This window comes from Mustela nigripes, chromosome 10 (assembly GCF_022355385.1).
Source record: "Mustela nigripes isolate SB6536 chromosome 10, MUSNIG.SB6536, whole genome shotgun sequence".
Classification (NCBI taxonomy): Eukaryota; Metazoa; Chordata; class Mammalia; order Carnivora; family Mustelidae; genus Mustela; species Mustela nigripes.
Window position 1 is genome coordinate 32,204,258 of NC_081566.1, and position 17,279 is coordinate 32,221,536.

General features: G+C 35.7%; 1 protein-coding gene across 2 annotated transcripts in view; it reads right to left on the reverse strand.

Annotated features, from left to right (window-relative positions):
• SYT14 (synaptotagmin 14) overlaps positions 1-17,279 on the reverse strand; it is a 195,009-nt gene that overhangs the window by 114,552 nt on the left and 63,178 nt on the right. The window contains exons 3-4 of one of the 2 annotated variants that reach the window (XM_059414052.1): positions 11,918-12,082; positions 4,871-5,086 (exon numbers count right to left, since the gene is read on the reverse strand). In XM_059414052.1, coding sequence (XP_059270035.1) covers positions 4,871-5,086; positions 11,918-12,082 — 381 coding nt within the window. Of the gene's footprint in view, positions 1-4,870; positions 5,087-8,633; positions 9,571-11,917; positions 12,083-17,279 lie in introns of those variants that run through there. The other variant, XM_059414050.1, reaches the window with a different exon arrangement.

Below are 17,279 nucleotides of genomic sequence, written 5' to 3' on the forward strand. Positions count from 1 at the left end.
ACACACACACACACACACACACACACACACACACACACACACACACACAGACTCTGTCTCTCTGTCTTCAGAGGAAAAAATGTACATAAACAAAAACCTGAAATCAAAGAAAAAGTTTACGAAGAATCTGAACAAACCATGTAATATATATGACCTTCACTGCTCTAAGACACGAAACATTTCTGTGACAAAAGCATCTGGAAAATGCAGACAGAATTTTTTTGTATTTGCCTTCTTCACAAAGAAATTGTGAAAATTCACAGAATAATCTTTATAAAGCAGTTAAAAATGCACCTAAAGTATACATAATTTGTTGAGTATTAAATTATTTTAAAAGTAACATTTAAATAAAATGTATAAGTCAATATGTTTTAATGCTCCTAATTTTAATATAACATCAAAATTAATAGCATGAACCTTGTGAAGCAGCCATAAGGAAGAGAATGACAGGTGTGTATATATGTCTGGGCCACATACCCCAAAGAAATAAGTGGGGCTGGAAATTATTTTAAAAAGCATTTTCAGTTAACTCACCCTAAAAACACAACATATGGTTCTAGTTCTATAGCTATGCCACAATATGTAAATATAGCTTGGTAATCTCTGTGGTGAACTAAAAATGAAAAGTCATGAATAACAGACATTCTAATAATTTTACACTAAATTTGTTCTTTACTTATAAAGTCATCTTTAATAGGCTTCTCCTATCTAACATAGAAATGCATGAATGGAATTTCAGAGGTTCTAGTTATCACTCTTGAACAAGATAGCCACAGCCTACTACTTAACTCTGAAACCTTTTTAAAAATAAAATAGGATTATCAGAAAATGTCTTTAATTTTAAGAACAACACAGCAAAGATAAAATTAAAACTGTGAACAAGGGAAATTGGATATATTATTTAATGTTTATTTTTCCTGGAAAAATTTCTTATAGATATCCTTTCCTTCTGTAATTCAAAAAAATGGAAGATTAATATGGCCACCTAGAGGAGAAAACATGATAACAAATATGTCATCACATTTCTTACTTTTTCTAGAGTATCTGTATTTCAGCTTTATATAGATAAACTGTTCTAAAGGGCTCAACTGAAGAGGTTAATCATGTATGAAAGAGACCTTGTTTGGATACTAGAGTAGCAGGGATGACCTAACAGAAGCTAAAACCATATTCAGTTTGCAGTGGACCTGACAACTAGAATTTTTAAAACTTACCATGTGACCTTAAGTTAAAAATTACCTACTTTATCTAAAATCTCTTCTCACTTGTGCAAAATGGGGATAATCTTATCTACCACAATGATTTGCAGTGAAGATTAAGTAGTATGGTGTGGACAGAAACTAACAGTCAGGTATGCAATAGGAGCTCAATATGGTAGTTCTTACTACTCTGTCAGAAAGTTCTATATTGTTCTCTCCTAGGCCTATCCAGACCCTCCCTAACCCTTTCTAATTTTACAGGTATTTCCAGCACTGGGTATTCCAAAGCTTCTCTACTAGAATTATTCAGTATTGAGAAATAAACTAATGGTTCCTTATACCAGCACTAATGAGGTAATAGTATGTCATGTAAAAAATGGACATTTAAAAGTATTTTCCTTTCTACCTTGTAGTTCCCTTTATAGTTATCTCAACTTACACCTCAGTTAACTCTGATCCTTATAAACTTGCAGAATATGCACAATAAAAGGTCAGAGCAATTAAGAGAAACACAAACTACTGTATCTATCCCTTTACATGTACCTCAAAAAAGTGAACCAAATCCTACCAAGAGAATTATACTCAGCAGTCCTCTTAGGCCAGGCAGTGAGCAGTATTTCTGCTGAGTTAGCTATACAGAGAACGACCACCAAATCCCTTCCCTTCCCAAACAGATGTGAGGAGGGTTTCCACTGCTGGGCTGGAAGGTGAAGGTGAATCCTGTGGTTAGAATCTTGTATGTACTTCTGCATCTTTGTGAGGGGGCATGTCAAGAATTTACTATCACTCGAAATTACTTTTACCTAAGACCATGAACTCTGAATCAGTCTTCCCCTCCAATCAAATTCTCTTTTCTTACCCCATTTCACTGAATCTATTTTGAGCTCAAAGCAGCTTTGACTTTTCAATAAGCAATAACATATGATACAAAACTATTCTCCTATTCTACTGTTTTCCTACATTATCACTTGGTCATCTCTCCATCCTAAAGCTCAATGACAGCATTTTAATAATAAGGAAATCCATCTCCATCTGGATGTTCCAGACATTTCTGATTCAGCATGATGGAGACTGAATTACCTCCTCCCACACAAACTTACTTCCCTAATACTCTGAACTAATTAAAAATCCTGATTCTTTACTCACTGCACATATTCAATCATTCAAGATATATTGAGACCATCTTAAAATCTATGAAATCTGTGTCTCCAAACTCACTTCCAATGAAGATCTCATCATTGTTTATCTAACTGGTCCTTTTTCCCTCTAGTACCTCAATTCATTTTCCGTTACAATAGTTAAATATTCTTAAATACATTTCTAAAAGTTCCATGTCGTCCAGTTTAAAAATCTTACAGGACTCTGTATTTCCTATTGGTGTTCAAACCTATCACCTTCCTATTCTCCAAACACAGATCCTAAGCTAAAGACACTAAAATACACTCTCATTTGCTTTCATGCAATCTCTATTCCATGGCTGTTGAAACAGTTCTTACTCAAGTCCAGTTCACCTACTCTGTGAAGACTACATTACACTTCCCCATCTCCCCACCTCCCAAACAACAGAGTCACCTCCTTCTCTGAATGTCTACAGCACTTTGTTCATGAAACTAATAGACCTCTTACCATATTGTATCACACATATTGTCTACGGTCTTACTCCTCTAGCCTGTGGATTCTTTGAAACAAGCTTGTTTTATCCATCTTTACATCCACAGTATCTAATATGGCACAGGAAAGCTTTCGACAAATGTTTATGAAATAAATCTAATTTCGGAATGCCTAAAGTCATTCTAGCCTGGGTGCTTTATCAATTAATAGAGAGTAGAAACGGTAGCAAAGTAGAGATGGGTCCCAAATATATAGGTAAAATGAAAAGAAAAGGTGACTCCAGGACATCGGCCCCAGTTCTAGAGCTTAGAGCAAGAAAAAAAAAAAAACTAGTGAGGTTATGCTTCTCTCCTCTCTGCTCTTCTCCCAGACTAGAGCCTTGCTATGATAACAGAACCATGGGGAAGCCATCAAGACAGCACAGAAGTGTAGGGAGTGAGGGGGAAGAAGCAGTGAGGAGGAAAAAATAAAAACCCTAAACTGAAGCTGCAAAAAGGAAAGTATCCAGGGTCACAGATGACAAGTGCAGGCCTCGTTCACGGCCGCTCACGCTCATCACCACCACTGTATCCACACCCTCAGCCACAATGACCATTTACTGGTCACTCGCCCACAGGGGCCAGAACTTTGCTAAAAACTACCACATATACCATGTAATGTTCATGACAACCCTATCAGGAAGGTATGATCCACATTTTAGAGACAATGAAACAAATCGGAAAACCATTAACTATCCTGCCCAAGGCTTGTAGCTAATATGTTAGGTCAGTATGTTAAGTTCCAGAGCCAGAATGTAAACAAGGATCAGGTTCAAAGCCCATTCTCTTGCAGCTCTACTATTAACATGCCGGTGGAAGGGGTGGACATGGGCTGGAGACTGGCTTTACTGCTTCACATCACTCGGTTATCTTTGTAAACACGTGTTTTTTTTTTCTCTAGTATTAGAAAGGTATTTTTGTGTGTAGAGTCTAATATTTTTTATTTCTTCCCCACCACCTCATAATAAGTTTCCTATATAGTAATTACTCAGTATTTGATTAATTTCTTATTATAAATTGTGTCCTAGTAGAAATAAAAAGGAGGTACATACCTCAGTCATTAGCTAGCCTTAAGCCAAATTAAAAAAACAAAAAGATGACTTAGCTCCTTTGACAACTCTATGAGCTGGGGTAAGACTTTACATAATCAATAGTTATAAGACCCTTAAACACAAACCATGGCTATAAAATGAAGGACAGTTTGTGTTCGATGTAATAAAAAATTGCTGTCTAAGATATACTGCTTCCTTCTTCATACCTGAGTATAAAGATAATAATTACTAGGAGTAATTATTATAGGATACATTCTATCAAGCATGTGAGCAACCTACAGAAAACATGGAAATAAATATGCCTTAATTAATAGCAATTAATTTCCCTTATAGAAAGATGTAAAAACATGTTAGAGTGGACATGTATCTTGTATATAGGCTAAGTTTTAAGTCAATGTCAGTATGTGAAGCAAAGATCAATTAGAGACAAAGTTATCCTTAAAAATTCCTAGAGTCACCCTTAAAGCAAAGTGTAATACAGTATGAGCTCTCAATCCAACCTGGACACTTTCTTCCTCCACAGAACAGATCACCATTTCTCCTGCTGTGTGCCACATAAAGTATATGGCTTCTGTTTAGGGGCCACAATGAATGAAAAAGCATACACTGACACACCAGAGTCAAGTTTAACACTATAAGAGACCTAGACTCTGCCAGTTCCTATGCCAGGTGTTTGGAGACTGATTCCAAAGTGAGAGAACATCAGACTACCATCTTCTACCTCACTCTTACATTGTATAAAGAGAAACAGAATTACTATGGTATGTAAATTTTTTGGTGTTTTACTTTTAGGGGTTTGGGGTTTTGGCTTCAGTCCAAAGATCTGAATTTTGCTAAATTATATTCATAGAAATGTGACTCTGTTTATCTCTTGTTTATCACACAGCCACAGATGGCTAGAATTTTGGGTACAAATAATCTAATACTATAGTGTGTGATCTAAAAAAATAAAATAAGTCATCTGTGTTACCTTCGTCTATTGATGCTTCACTACTGTAGCCATCATATTCTGCAGACAGAGGACTGTACTTCTGTCTTGTTTCCCAAGCATAGTTCTTTTGTCTTGAACCTGCCAATGGTAGCCTGGAATTGTGTGTTCTGGACAAGGCCTCGTGATATTTACCCAGTGCCTCGTCTTCGCTCTCAGAGGAAGAACCGTGCTCATCTTTGTCCATGTAGGAATTATCTATTTGGAATGACAGGAGAGCAAATCAAAATTTTAATACAATAAAGTATGACAAATTTGATACATACATACATATACACACAGAGAGATATATGTCACGTATATCCATATACACATGAATATACAGATACATACCCAATGCAAATTTTCAACTTTAAATAAACAATTTTTTCATTTAAGAAGCCCCAAAGCTTTAGATTTTCATATTTTTAATAGAAAAAGATCAATTTATATATTCTAATTATAAAAAATGTTCGTCACAGGGATTTTCCAGCCAAGTTACAGATAAAGGAGATAACAGAACTTGTTATCTCACACAATTATTTTCAAAGGATCAGTAGCACACAAAGAGACTTAGAAGTATCGCCAATGCATATGGACCTGATTCAAACTAGAATGTGACTAGAGACATTTTAGTTATCATCTGGGTCCAAATTTTCAAAATGATAATGCTTAGTTCTAGGAGAACAGAGAAATGGGCAGACATATACTACTGGTAGAACTATCACTGGTACACTTCTTCTAGAGAGCAATCTGGCAGTACACATCAAACTTTAAATCTGCACAGTCTGTATTCATTTCTAGGAATTTACCAACTCCTTCCAAGAATTCGGCCTAAGAAAATAATTAAAAACAGGTGAGCAAGGATACGTATTTCAGACAATTCACTGCACTGTGCTAGATAGCAGAAAACAAAAATAAAATATAATCTAAACGTCCATTGCTGGGCCTCAGTTAAGAACGCTGTGATGTATCCAGGCAACAACAGAGTATGCAGTCACTACAAATGAGAAGGTGAACTCACAGGTGCTCACAGGGTACAGCAGCTACAACATTACGTTATGGAAAAAGAGAAGGTTGTGACACAGAAGGCATACTATGTTCTCATTTAAACACCCCCCCCCCCACATGCAATATACACACACACACTTGTGGCGGATGCCCGTAGGCACATACAAAAATATGGGGAAGGATACACACTTATTTTCTGTGAAAGGGAGAATTACTAAGAAAATTTTACGTAAGTATAACTAAATTTCAAATAAATTTTTCAGGACATATAAAACTTGTATGATTCTTAAAATAATAGTTAACTAGTATAATAGTAACTAGTTGTTAACATTTTGTTAAAGTAAAAATTTTGAAACTTCACTATGTTGAAGTTCATTTAGCCTAATATGAGCCTTCTCAGAATAATAAAACAACTCTGGAAAGATAAAGAGACCACAGCAGGTAGAATTTATTAGTTCTGTCGAGATTTTTTTTTCTTTATAAACACTTGAAATCATCTGCAAGAAAGGAATCAAGGTCTGAAATTCAGGTGGGGAGACGCAGACTAAGTAATTTAAAAATATGGGAGAGAAATGGTATGTTTAGAGTCAGAACGAAGGGAACTTGGACGTCACTATGTAGGTCCTCCTTTTTAAATCAGTGAGAAAAAGCCACGAGGAGGTAAAACTACAACCAGTGTCCTATTCTGCCCAACCCAGTATGTAGCCACCAGCCACACGCAGCTATCTGATTTAAAACAAAATAATTTAAAACCCAGTTTCCCCAGTGCTGCTGGCTCCATTTCAAGTGCTTAGTATGTGCGTGTGGCTAGTGGTTACCACAAGGAATACCTGGAACTTTCCCATCATGGCAGAGAGTGCCGTTAGTTGGCGCTGGGGTGACGGCAGATCTGGACTAGAACCGGGGCCCTCTGACCCCCTGGTGAGAGCTTAGCACTTCGTGGGCTACCACGGTGGTGGTCTCTGGCAGCAGGAGAGCTCTGAGGGGGCTCACTAGAAATTCTGCCATCCCACTTCACCTATTACAAAATATTACCTATGGCAGTCCTGCATTCAGAACTGCGGAAGGGAACTCTTCCTTCTCTTTCTATACCCTACAGGCTCTGTGAACGAACCTAGAACACAGGTACTAGTAATACCTATATTACTACTAACTAATTAGCATTACAGCTCAGCTCTATGAAGAAGTAATCCACAGGTCAAATGATTTTCAAATGATTTCTAGAACATAATATGTTTACGTTTAGTCTGGACTATAATCTATAATGCCTGAAATACTTGGGTTTTTTAAGGACGAGCATGCTTCTGAATGAAAACAAATCAAAACAAAATTAACTGTATACTGCTATGTATGTAGCACTTATGACTACTGCCTATTCTGTTATTTTCTGAATAACATATGTATTCTACTTTATTTTATTTTTGCTACTTCAATTAATAAGGCTAACGAAACTAAACTAAGGCCATCCAAAACTACTGAACTTAATAACTGAAAAGACTCCAAAAGGGACATATTTCCAAAAACTGGCTTTCGTTTTTAATTAGGCGATCCACCCTGGATCAGCCTCTATGATATCATCTAAAAATCATTCCTATAATTGATAAATAGAAGATCCTCATTATATATGTATTCACACAGAACTCAAAGTCTTCCTCATTTCTACTGTCACTCAGATTTTTGTTATTTTTATGAGAATCTAAATGTATAGAAAAATGTCAAATATACATATTTTTAAGTAAAAGCTAGTATACTTTAGTCATTTCCATTTGTTGCTGATCTGATCAAAAGGCCAAAAGAATTTCCAGAAGTAATCACCAGCAGTAAAAGCCATTCTGCAGCCAAACCAACTAACTGCCGGCTCAATGTTTTGAAAACAGTCACAAATCCTGCTGTCAAAAACTGTAAATGATTAGCTGGAATCTTAATTCTATATAAAGAACTCATGAAAAATAATACATTGTTCACATATACTCATTATAGATACAGAACTGATGTAAAATTCTTAATATGTGGCTAAATGAATAGATACCTATCCTGAAGCATGCTATTCAATAAAATAAACTCTAGGGGCGCCTGGGTGGCTCAGTCAGTTGAGCGTCTGTCTGACTTGTGATTTCCATTCAGATCATGGTCTGAGTCAGAGGAAGGAGCCCCTCATCGGGCTCTGAGCTCAGTACAGAGTCTGCTTGTCCTTCTCCCTCTGCTCCTCCCCCTGCTCACGCTTTCTCTCTCTCTCAAGTGAATAAATAAAATCTTTAAAAATAAATGAATAAAATAAAATTCTATTGCTTTAAAGGAAAAATAAAAAACACTTGATACAGATTCTTGTTGGGATAGATTCCAAGGGAAACACAGTATAAAGGTCTCAGGGGTTAGTCACAAAAATAGAAAATTTTAAATTCAACTACAGCACACTAAATACACTCCAACTAGAGAATGTGCACTACTTAAAATTATGGGGTTTCTGGTTGGTGAATAAACAATCATTAAGAAAAATTAGAGCCACTGAAAAACTGGCCAAATAATGCAGGGACCAGGGCCAATACTTAACTTAGTGTACAAAGAACGTGATTGCTTTCAAAATGATGGTCAGAAAAAAAATAAATGACCTTAAAAGTGTCTCCCGGTAAGAGGATTCAAGAAAATCCTTAAATTAGATAGGTTTGTATAGGAAAGTTTAGAAATTTGGATGTTTTCTTAATTTAAAAAATTAAGAGAAAAGTTTATCACTCAAATCCACACTAGGAGACCTCACCTTTTCCTGGTATTATCTTAGAATACTTTTCATCTTTACTCTTTGCTGTTCCTTTGTGGGCAGAAATGGCTTCATTTTTCTTTGTTTTTATGTCTCCTTTAAATTTGTAGCACATTGCTGGACTTTCCTGTTCTTTGGTTTTTCCGTGTAACTTCTCTTCAGAATCAGCTGATGGTGCTGGATGTATGCCTTCTTTCCTAATGGGTTTCTGTATCCTATGTCTGTTGCTTGCCAAAATATCTTCTGGAGAACACTCCTTTCCTGACCACTCACTCCCTTTAGATCCTTTACTTTTAATATGTTTTTCAGCTTTCTTTAAATGATCTTCTTTCATTTCTTGATATCTTACCTCTTTTAAGTCACTCTTACCCTTATTGGGCATTCCTAATCCAATTTTTTTACATCTGTCAGGATGTTCAAGTTCTTGACAATCAGATCCAGCCCTTGCATTCTGTTTGATAACTGATGTCCCACCATCACTCAGGGGACCTTTTAACAAAGAATCACCACCAGCATTATTGCTTTCTTGATATTTTGATAGAGTCTGTTGCTTGTCATTAATATGTTTGAATCCTCTTTCTTCATTCATTCTGTGATCTTGCTTTTGTGAAACTGAAGTATTGTAGCAACTGATTCGATTCGCTCTGTGCTCTAAACTGGACTCTGTTTTCTGACAGTTAGTGTCTTTGGGGAGTTCTGGTGACCTGGTACTTGCTTGTTGAGGGATCTCTGCTACTTCTGCTTCTGCTGCTGCAGAGCTTTCTTCTTCTGGGCGAAAGCCATTGATCATACTTGTTACCTGTTCAGCAACCGAGTCAGTTAAAGCATAGCTGACTTCCCCAACAGCAGTGGTTAAATCTTCTACAGCATTACTGATTGTGTCCACCAGAGAAGACACTGAAGGCAGATTCTGTTGGAAAGTTTTGAAAAATGCCATTTTCTAATTCCTTATTCCTAACAGATGCAATAATGGAATTTTCTCTTCTCAAAATATCAACCGCTTAGGAATTTGAATTTAAAATGTACTTAAATGTTGTTACTCATGAGCTTGATATTATTATTTTGCATTGTGGTTTTTAATCTTTCTGTAAATGCATTATGCATTGAAAGAAATACGTTGAGGCAAAAACTCTTCCAAAAAAAAAAAAAATCAAACCACTTGGCTTACATGTAATGACATTTTTTCCCTCTCCATAGCTATCATACCAGCCGCAAAACAATATTTTCCCCTCAAATACTATTGGTTTTTTATTCTATACCTGCAAGAAGAAGTATAAAAAGGATTTTTATTATGGACTTTGGTTTATTTATTAATAGTCTATGTAGGGGAACTACCCTATATTACTAACAAACTACCAATATCATTTCAAATTAAGACAACTATTAAAGAGAAAATGAGCAATCTATGCAGAGGTCAGGATAGAAAAAAGAGCAGGGGGTCAACATCTGCCGAGTGGCACAGTGCAAGGCATTGTGATTTACAAGTTGTATCATACCTGTTCTCACAGTAACTCTAGGAGGTAAATATTAATCTTCTTATTTCATAAGTGGAAAAAAAAAAAGGCTCAGAGAAAGTACGAAGGTTCCCAAAACCTTTCCAAAGGATCTTCAAGGTCAAAACTATTTTTATAGTAACAGTGAGGGGATGTTTAACTTTTTTACTTTCATTTGCTCATAAATGAACACTGGAGTTTTCCAGAGGCTATATGACAGATTGAATGCAGAAGCAGACATGAGAATAACAGCTGGTTCTTCTTTGTCAGTCATTAAAGGGGTTTGTAGAAAATATAAAACAATGGCACTCTTCTCACCATTTTTGGTGGGGGGGGGAGTAAAAAATACAAAGTTTTTTAAGTTAAAAAAACTGTTACTTATTTTTAACATGTATGTAATAGGCTTATTCGGGTTTCTGTGGATTTTTTTTTTGTTCCAAGTTCTTATTTACATTCTAGTTAGTTAACATATAGGGTACTACTGGTCTCAGGAGTCAAATTTTAGTGATCCATCACTTAATGTAACACCCAGTGCTCATCACAACAAGTTTTTTTAAGACCAGTAATTGTTAAGAATATTTTTAAATGTTCTCAGTTTTAACTTCTAATATGGTACTTTAACAATAGATATAACTCACATAAACAAAGGTTCTTTGGAGTCTTCAATAATTTTTAAGAGTGTAAAGGGGTTATTAGACCAGAGAAAAACCAGGTAAGGTGAACAAGGGGATTCCTGGAGGCTGCCCAAAGAGATACCTATAACCAGTTCAACTCTACACAAATGATCAAGAAGCAAGAGTAAAGTATGAGAAATGCTAAACTTCAAACAAAATCACAAAAGTACTACTCTTCCCTGATGCAGAAGTTACAGATGTAATTCAATAACCCATAGATTTTTATAAATGATGCTATCACTTTTTAATTACCAGAAATAAGAGAAAAACATCTCTTCAACATAAACAAGAAGAGCAAGGTTTTTCTGCTAATGCTCTGAAATACTGTTCTAAAGTAACACCTCGCCTTTATAATTCTCAGCTTGCTTCTGCTATCATTTATATATATAATATATAATATATTTATATAAATTATATAAGCCAATCTTTGGAAAGAGCTAATAAAGAAATTTTATCATAATATGAAAGAATTAACTCCACGGAATAATTTTCATGGAAGAAAGAACAAGATTACAGCCCTCGTGTCTTCTAGTCTCTTGTAGTTTTAAGTGACAAAAAGTGATATAATGCCTATGGTACCAGCAGAGGGAAAGGAACACTAATTTTTACAACCAGACTTTATCTGTACACTTTCTCTACTTTCTCCAAACCACTTTCTCCAAATAATAAAATTATCCATCAGCTGAGAATTCAATAGGAGGTAAAGAAAAAGGGTGAATACTTTTCAAAGCCTTCTAGGGGAATATGGGGGAAAGCTCTCCAGAGAGTCACTTGGACAGTAAGATTAAAGCTGTAAAGAGCAGAAAGATACTTCCTTCTTAAAGCATATCTACTCATACTACAGGCTCAAAAGCATACCTTATGTGTGAAAAATAAAAACGTGGTTTTCTGATAGCATGCAATTCATCTTTATGTGGTATATTAGCAATTCATGAATAACAGAAAGATAATTGAACATAATTTACTCAATAGATTTTTTTTTTTTTACTCTCACAGAAAAGTGGCTCGAATGTTACTTTATAGTATGTCAAAACCAACCTTACAATATATGTTTAAAAAAAATAACAGAATGGTATAGATAAAAAGAACAAACAAGAAAAGCAGTGATGATACTTACAAATTTTATCCTGTGAGTTCTTCCTTGTACTGTATCCTGAACCAAGATCTGGAAACCCGCCAACATTTTCAAAACAGAACTTCTTATTAATATAGAGAAAAAGGAGCAGCATCAAGATAATAAACACCCCAACAGCTGACAAAAATCCAACTGCCTCTGGAGATACTAGAGAAAAAAAAGTCACAGCTGTAAGCATTTATTCTTCTTTAAGCTACAGATAAGAAGAAGGAAACCCCCACACATACATTAGATTACTGCCTCAGTTGAATTATACTTTTTAATTGTCATAGTTTACATAGGTTTATGAGAAAAACAAATGGCACAGTTTAATGAGCTGTTCAATTCACTCAAAAGTACTTACTCAAACCTAAAATTTTCTGTATAATTTCTGTTGGAGCAATCTTATAATACAGGAGTTTATAAAATAGACAATTATAAACCTAGCCCACTTAAGAGTATTAAAAAATTTTAGTACAAGAATTAGAAAAAATTATTTCCCACACACAGGTATCTTATTTAACCAAATTTTAAGAACATATATTATTATTCTTATCTCTAAAAGCTTCAATGGCCCATTTTATTTAATAAACTCTGGACTTCTTAACTTGGCATCCAAAGCTCCAGCCTCTCTTTCCAGTATTATACTCTAATCAAATGGTTCCACTCACTGCCTCCGAATCAGCTATATGCATTACCATACACCTTGTCTTTGTTGTTTATTTTCTTCCCATCGCCTGGAATAACCGAGTCTGCTTTCTACCATATCCCACTCATTCATTTAATCAACAAATATTTTGGACCAGCAGCCACACACCAGGCATTATCACATACATGGGTCCTGCCTTCGATGAACAGGCTGGTGAAACACTAGAACACAGCGTGGTACAGGCTGTGAGTAGGGAAGAACAGGGACTAGGAGCCACAGAAACACTTAAGCCAGTGTTGAAGGATCCAGTAGGCTTTTCTGAAAAATTATGGCCTCCATGATTATAATCTAAGAATTATCAAGAATTAACACTATCCCAGGCAGAAGCAACGGCAAGTGCAAAAAGGTCCAAAGAGAGGAAATCACTGTATATTCCAGAAACTCAATAGAACTTTGTTACAATAAACCAGATTTTCAAGAGAATCTGATTTCAAGAGACTCTGATCTCAAGAGAATACATGAAATCATCGATGGAGACTTTGCAAAGTGAGAACAACAACAAAAAAATCTGTAACTTCTCTAATTCTCAGCAATCTGTCTTTCAACATTTGCTTTGTCACTATATCTGTCATTTGGAGTTAAATAGGAACTAAATTTTTTATGCCTAATGCCTTATATTTAATACTCAGGTATTAGGTGAGAATGAATCCTAAGCCTCAAATATCCTCTACAACCTGCAATCTACTCTTTCTTCTCCCACTGCTCAAGTAGCAGCTAAAATGTCATCTCCTCCAAGATTCTTCCTTGAATAGAAGAGCCATAGCAATTAGCATCTACAACTCACTGGTTTAAAATGAACTCACCAACCAGCCCAATGATAACTGTTTTTATCTACTAGCTTTTCATTATTTGTGAAAGCCAGCCATCCCAGGTGTAGGCGTTCTAGGACATTATATAGTCTATTCAAGGCTGGATCAACAATATTGTGGTACAGGACAGAGCAGAGTGACATTGTAAAGGGAAAAGGGGAGAGACTGAACGGTAGAAATCCAGTCTAAATATCAGGTTGATGAAAAGATCACGCTACTAGAAACAAGATGTTATGCCCAGACTTTACCCCTGTCTCATTTTTCAGGCTGGAGAACAGTCAGAAAAGAGAACAGTATTTTAACTTAAAAATCCAAGCTATATTACCAAAAACAGTGCTATGGATCAAGCCTGAAGGATGAAGCAAAAATGAAAACAGAAGAATTATCTTCAGCAATTCTCATAGCTAGAGAAGTAAGAAGCAGGACAGGACCTGGTATAAAAAGGCAAAATGCTCAATCAACTTATATTCAATGTTACACTGTAGTCACATATGTATAGGAGCTCCCCCTTTAGCCCTCTTGTAAAGCACACTTGAAAATCTGATGCATTTAAGTGAACACACAGGGATAGATAATATGTAACCTGAAAATCTCCCATCTCTTAGAAGACTAAATGAGAGAAAACATAGCTCACCTCACTTAAGAAAGCTAACTATTACTAATAAAAATAGCACCAAATACATATACCATATGTTACATACCAGTGACTGTTTTAAGCAGTTTACATATATTAACTTCTTAAATATTCACAATTAGACTATTATCCTAATTATAAATTGTGATATGGAGATATTAAATTATGTGCCCAGTTTGTAAGTGGAAGAGTCAACATTCAAAACCGTGTCTGGCTACAGGGTCTGTGCTTTTAACCACTACTCCTATGGCTCCTCCTGTCTTCCTTCTCTCCTCTTCTTGCCTCTTCCTATCTCATGTCTCAGGCCTTATTTCTGTCCTTCTCTTTTCATCTCCCTCCTTCCCACTTGAGAATTCAACTGGGGGTGTGGTGTGGTGGGGAGTCAACTATAAACAAGGATAATACAGTAAGTGCTATGATAGAGGCAGGAATAGAAAGTATTACTGGAACACAAAGAAACACTACCTGATGAAGTTCCAAATGCTGCAGAAAGGAGGTAACACTCGAGTAGAGCATGAAAGATTAGTAAGACTCTATCAAGCAGTGAAGGGACAGATGAAAGAGACGGTAAAAGACACAAAAGCGGTGTGCATGGCATTCTGTAAGCGCTAATGGGTCTTATTGGCCTCCATGTTCTCAAAGCACCCAGCACAAGGCCGCATAGTTGATGTTACATAAATATCTGTAAATGAATAAACGAATAAATGTGTGTTCAGGGAAGATCTGGAATATACCAGAGGACCTGAGGCTGGACATAAAAGCAAGATCCAAAATGTCAAAGAAACCTGAAAACCGTCCTAAAGATTTTGTGTTTGCAGAGCTATATTGCTTAAAACATTTAGGAAACTGCAATATAGTAGGGAGTGATTGGTGGCAATGCAGGAGGAGTTCTTTTTTTTTTTTTTTAATTTAAATTCAACTAATTAACATATAATGTATTATGCATTTCAGAGGTAGAGTTCAGTGATTCATCATCTGTATATAATACCCAGTGCTCATTGTGTATCACCCAGTTATGCCATCCCTTCACCCCTCACCCCTCCAGGAACCCTCAGTTTGTTTTTTGATTCAGAATAGGAGGAGTTCTGGGGACGCCTGGGTGGCTCAGTGGGTTAAAGCCTCTGCTTTCAGCTCAGGTCATGATTTCAGGGTCCTGGGATGGAGCCCCACATCGGGCTCTCTGCTCAGCAGGGAGGTTCCTCCCTCTCCTTCTGTCCCTCCCCACTGTTCATGCTCTCTCTTGCTTGCTCTCTCTCTCTCAAATAAAAATCTTTTAAAAAAGAAGTTATGCCTAAAATCTTATATATATATGTGTGTGTGTGTGTATATATTTATACACACACACACACATATATATATTATGAACCTGCTTACAAAGCCAGTCTGCACAGGTATTCCTAGGATTATGATTAAATTATCTATACATAAACCTTCTCTTCCCCCAAGTTCTAGATTAGACACTGCAAGCCAAGTAAACGCTAGTGCAAACTGCATATTACCTTTTAAGGAGGAGCTTCAAAATCTAACAGCAAACAGATAATTAGTTTAGGTTAATATCATACATTTGAAGAATTTAATTTGCCGAATCGAATTTGAGTTAACGATAACTCAGAATACACTAATGCATTATTTCCCCATAATCCAAATTCGTAAAATTCACATGTGAAAACAATAAAACCAAGACCAAATAATAATGATATTAGCAACACGAAATATTTAAGAATGCTTATTATTTGCTAAGGGCTTTTTAAAAAACATCTGAATTCTAGTTAGTTGACATACAGTGTAGTATTAGTTTCAGGTGTACGATACAGCGTTTCAGCATCTCCATCCAGCACCCAGTGCTCATCACAGCAACCTTGTCTTGATGCCCATCACTGATCTCACCGCCCCCCCACCTCCCCGGTAAGCATCAGTCTGTTCTCCATAGTTAAGAGTCTGTTTCTCGGTTTCACCTCTCTCTCGTTCTCTTTTTTTCTCTTTGCTTGTTTTAAGCATTACACTTAGGAGTTACAAGCATTATCCAGCTGATTCTTCACAAGAACCCAATTTTACAGATAATAGGAATTGACGCTCAGCAAGAGTTAAGCAGAATTTTCAAGACCTTAATATTATTATTCAGTGATAGAGTCTTGATTTGAAGGCAGGCACAATGACTCTTGAGCCAAAATGTCAAACACTAATCCCTATTGCTTCCTATTTGCCAGGCATTGCTGTAATCCCTCTTATTTTAAAACTTAATGGTCAAAACAACTTTATAATAGGTAAGTACTCCACATGATCTTAATCTTTAGTAAACTGAGGCCCAGAGACTAATTAACTTGTCTACGGTCACAAATATAGGAAACAGTAGAACCTGGATTTGAACCCAAATATTCTGACTGCAGAGCCCGTGTTCTTATACATCAAGCAATACTGCTTCCTTGTATGCCAACCTGCAATATAAAATAAAAGGGAACGCTATGTCGTCAAGGTTCTAGAGCTCACTATAAACATTAAGGGAAAACATTGTATGATTTGGCTTTTATATATGTTAAAGAATAGCAATAATTCAAGCTTTCTCAAAGTAAATATATAAATTACAAATACAATAAATACAATAATTTTTTATTCAAGATAATTTCCTAAATAAGCTAAAATTATAGAAGTATGCTTAGAAACTAAAATGAACGGTACATCCTTATATGCCATGTTTGAAAAGTTAAAAACGTAACGTATCCCATAGAATAAGGTTGATATTCATTAGTAACACTTATTGAATATATACACTGTCTGTATGTAGTCCTATAAGGTCTCTGTGAGCTAGATGACCCCCTATATGAAGTATGTAAAGATTATACTGCAAAGTAAAAAGACATACTGTCTCACCAGGAAATACAAAAAGTTTAGCTTATCCAAGATTAATGATTACTTACTTATGTTACATATAGTTAACTGGCTTTATAGTTATCTTTACTATACATTTAGAAATGAACATATATATATTTACAAAAGATGAAAAAACACTTTTTGTCAAAATTCAAGTTTCAATAATAGTAATACAATTCATTTTAATTTCTACAGATAAATTGTTCATAGGAAGAAAATGATGAAATGATACTGTTAAAAAATAAAAGCAGGAGCAAATCCATTTTGACTCTGAATGTATTACAGAATTCTACTTTCCATTTTGTCACAAAGGAAACGATTTCTATATAAGTTTTATGAGAAAAA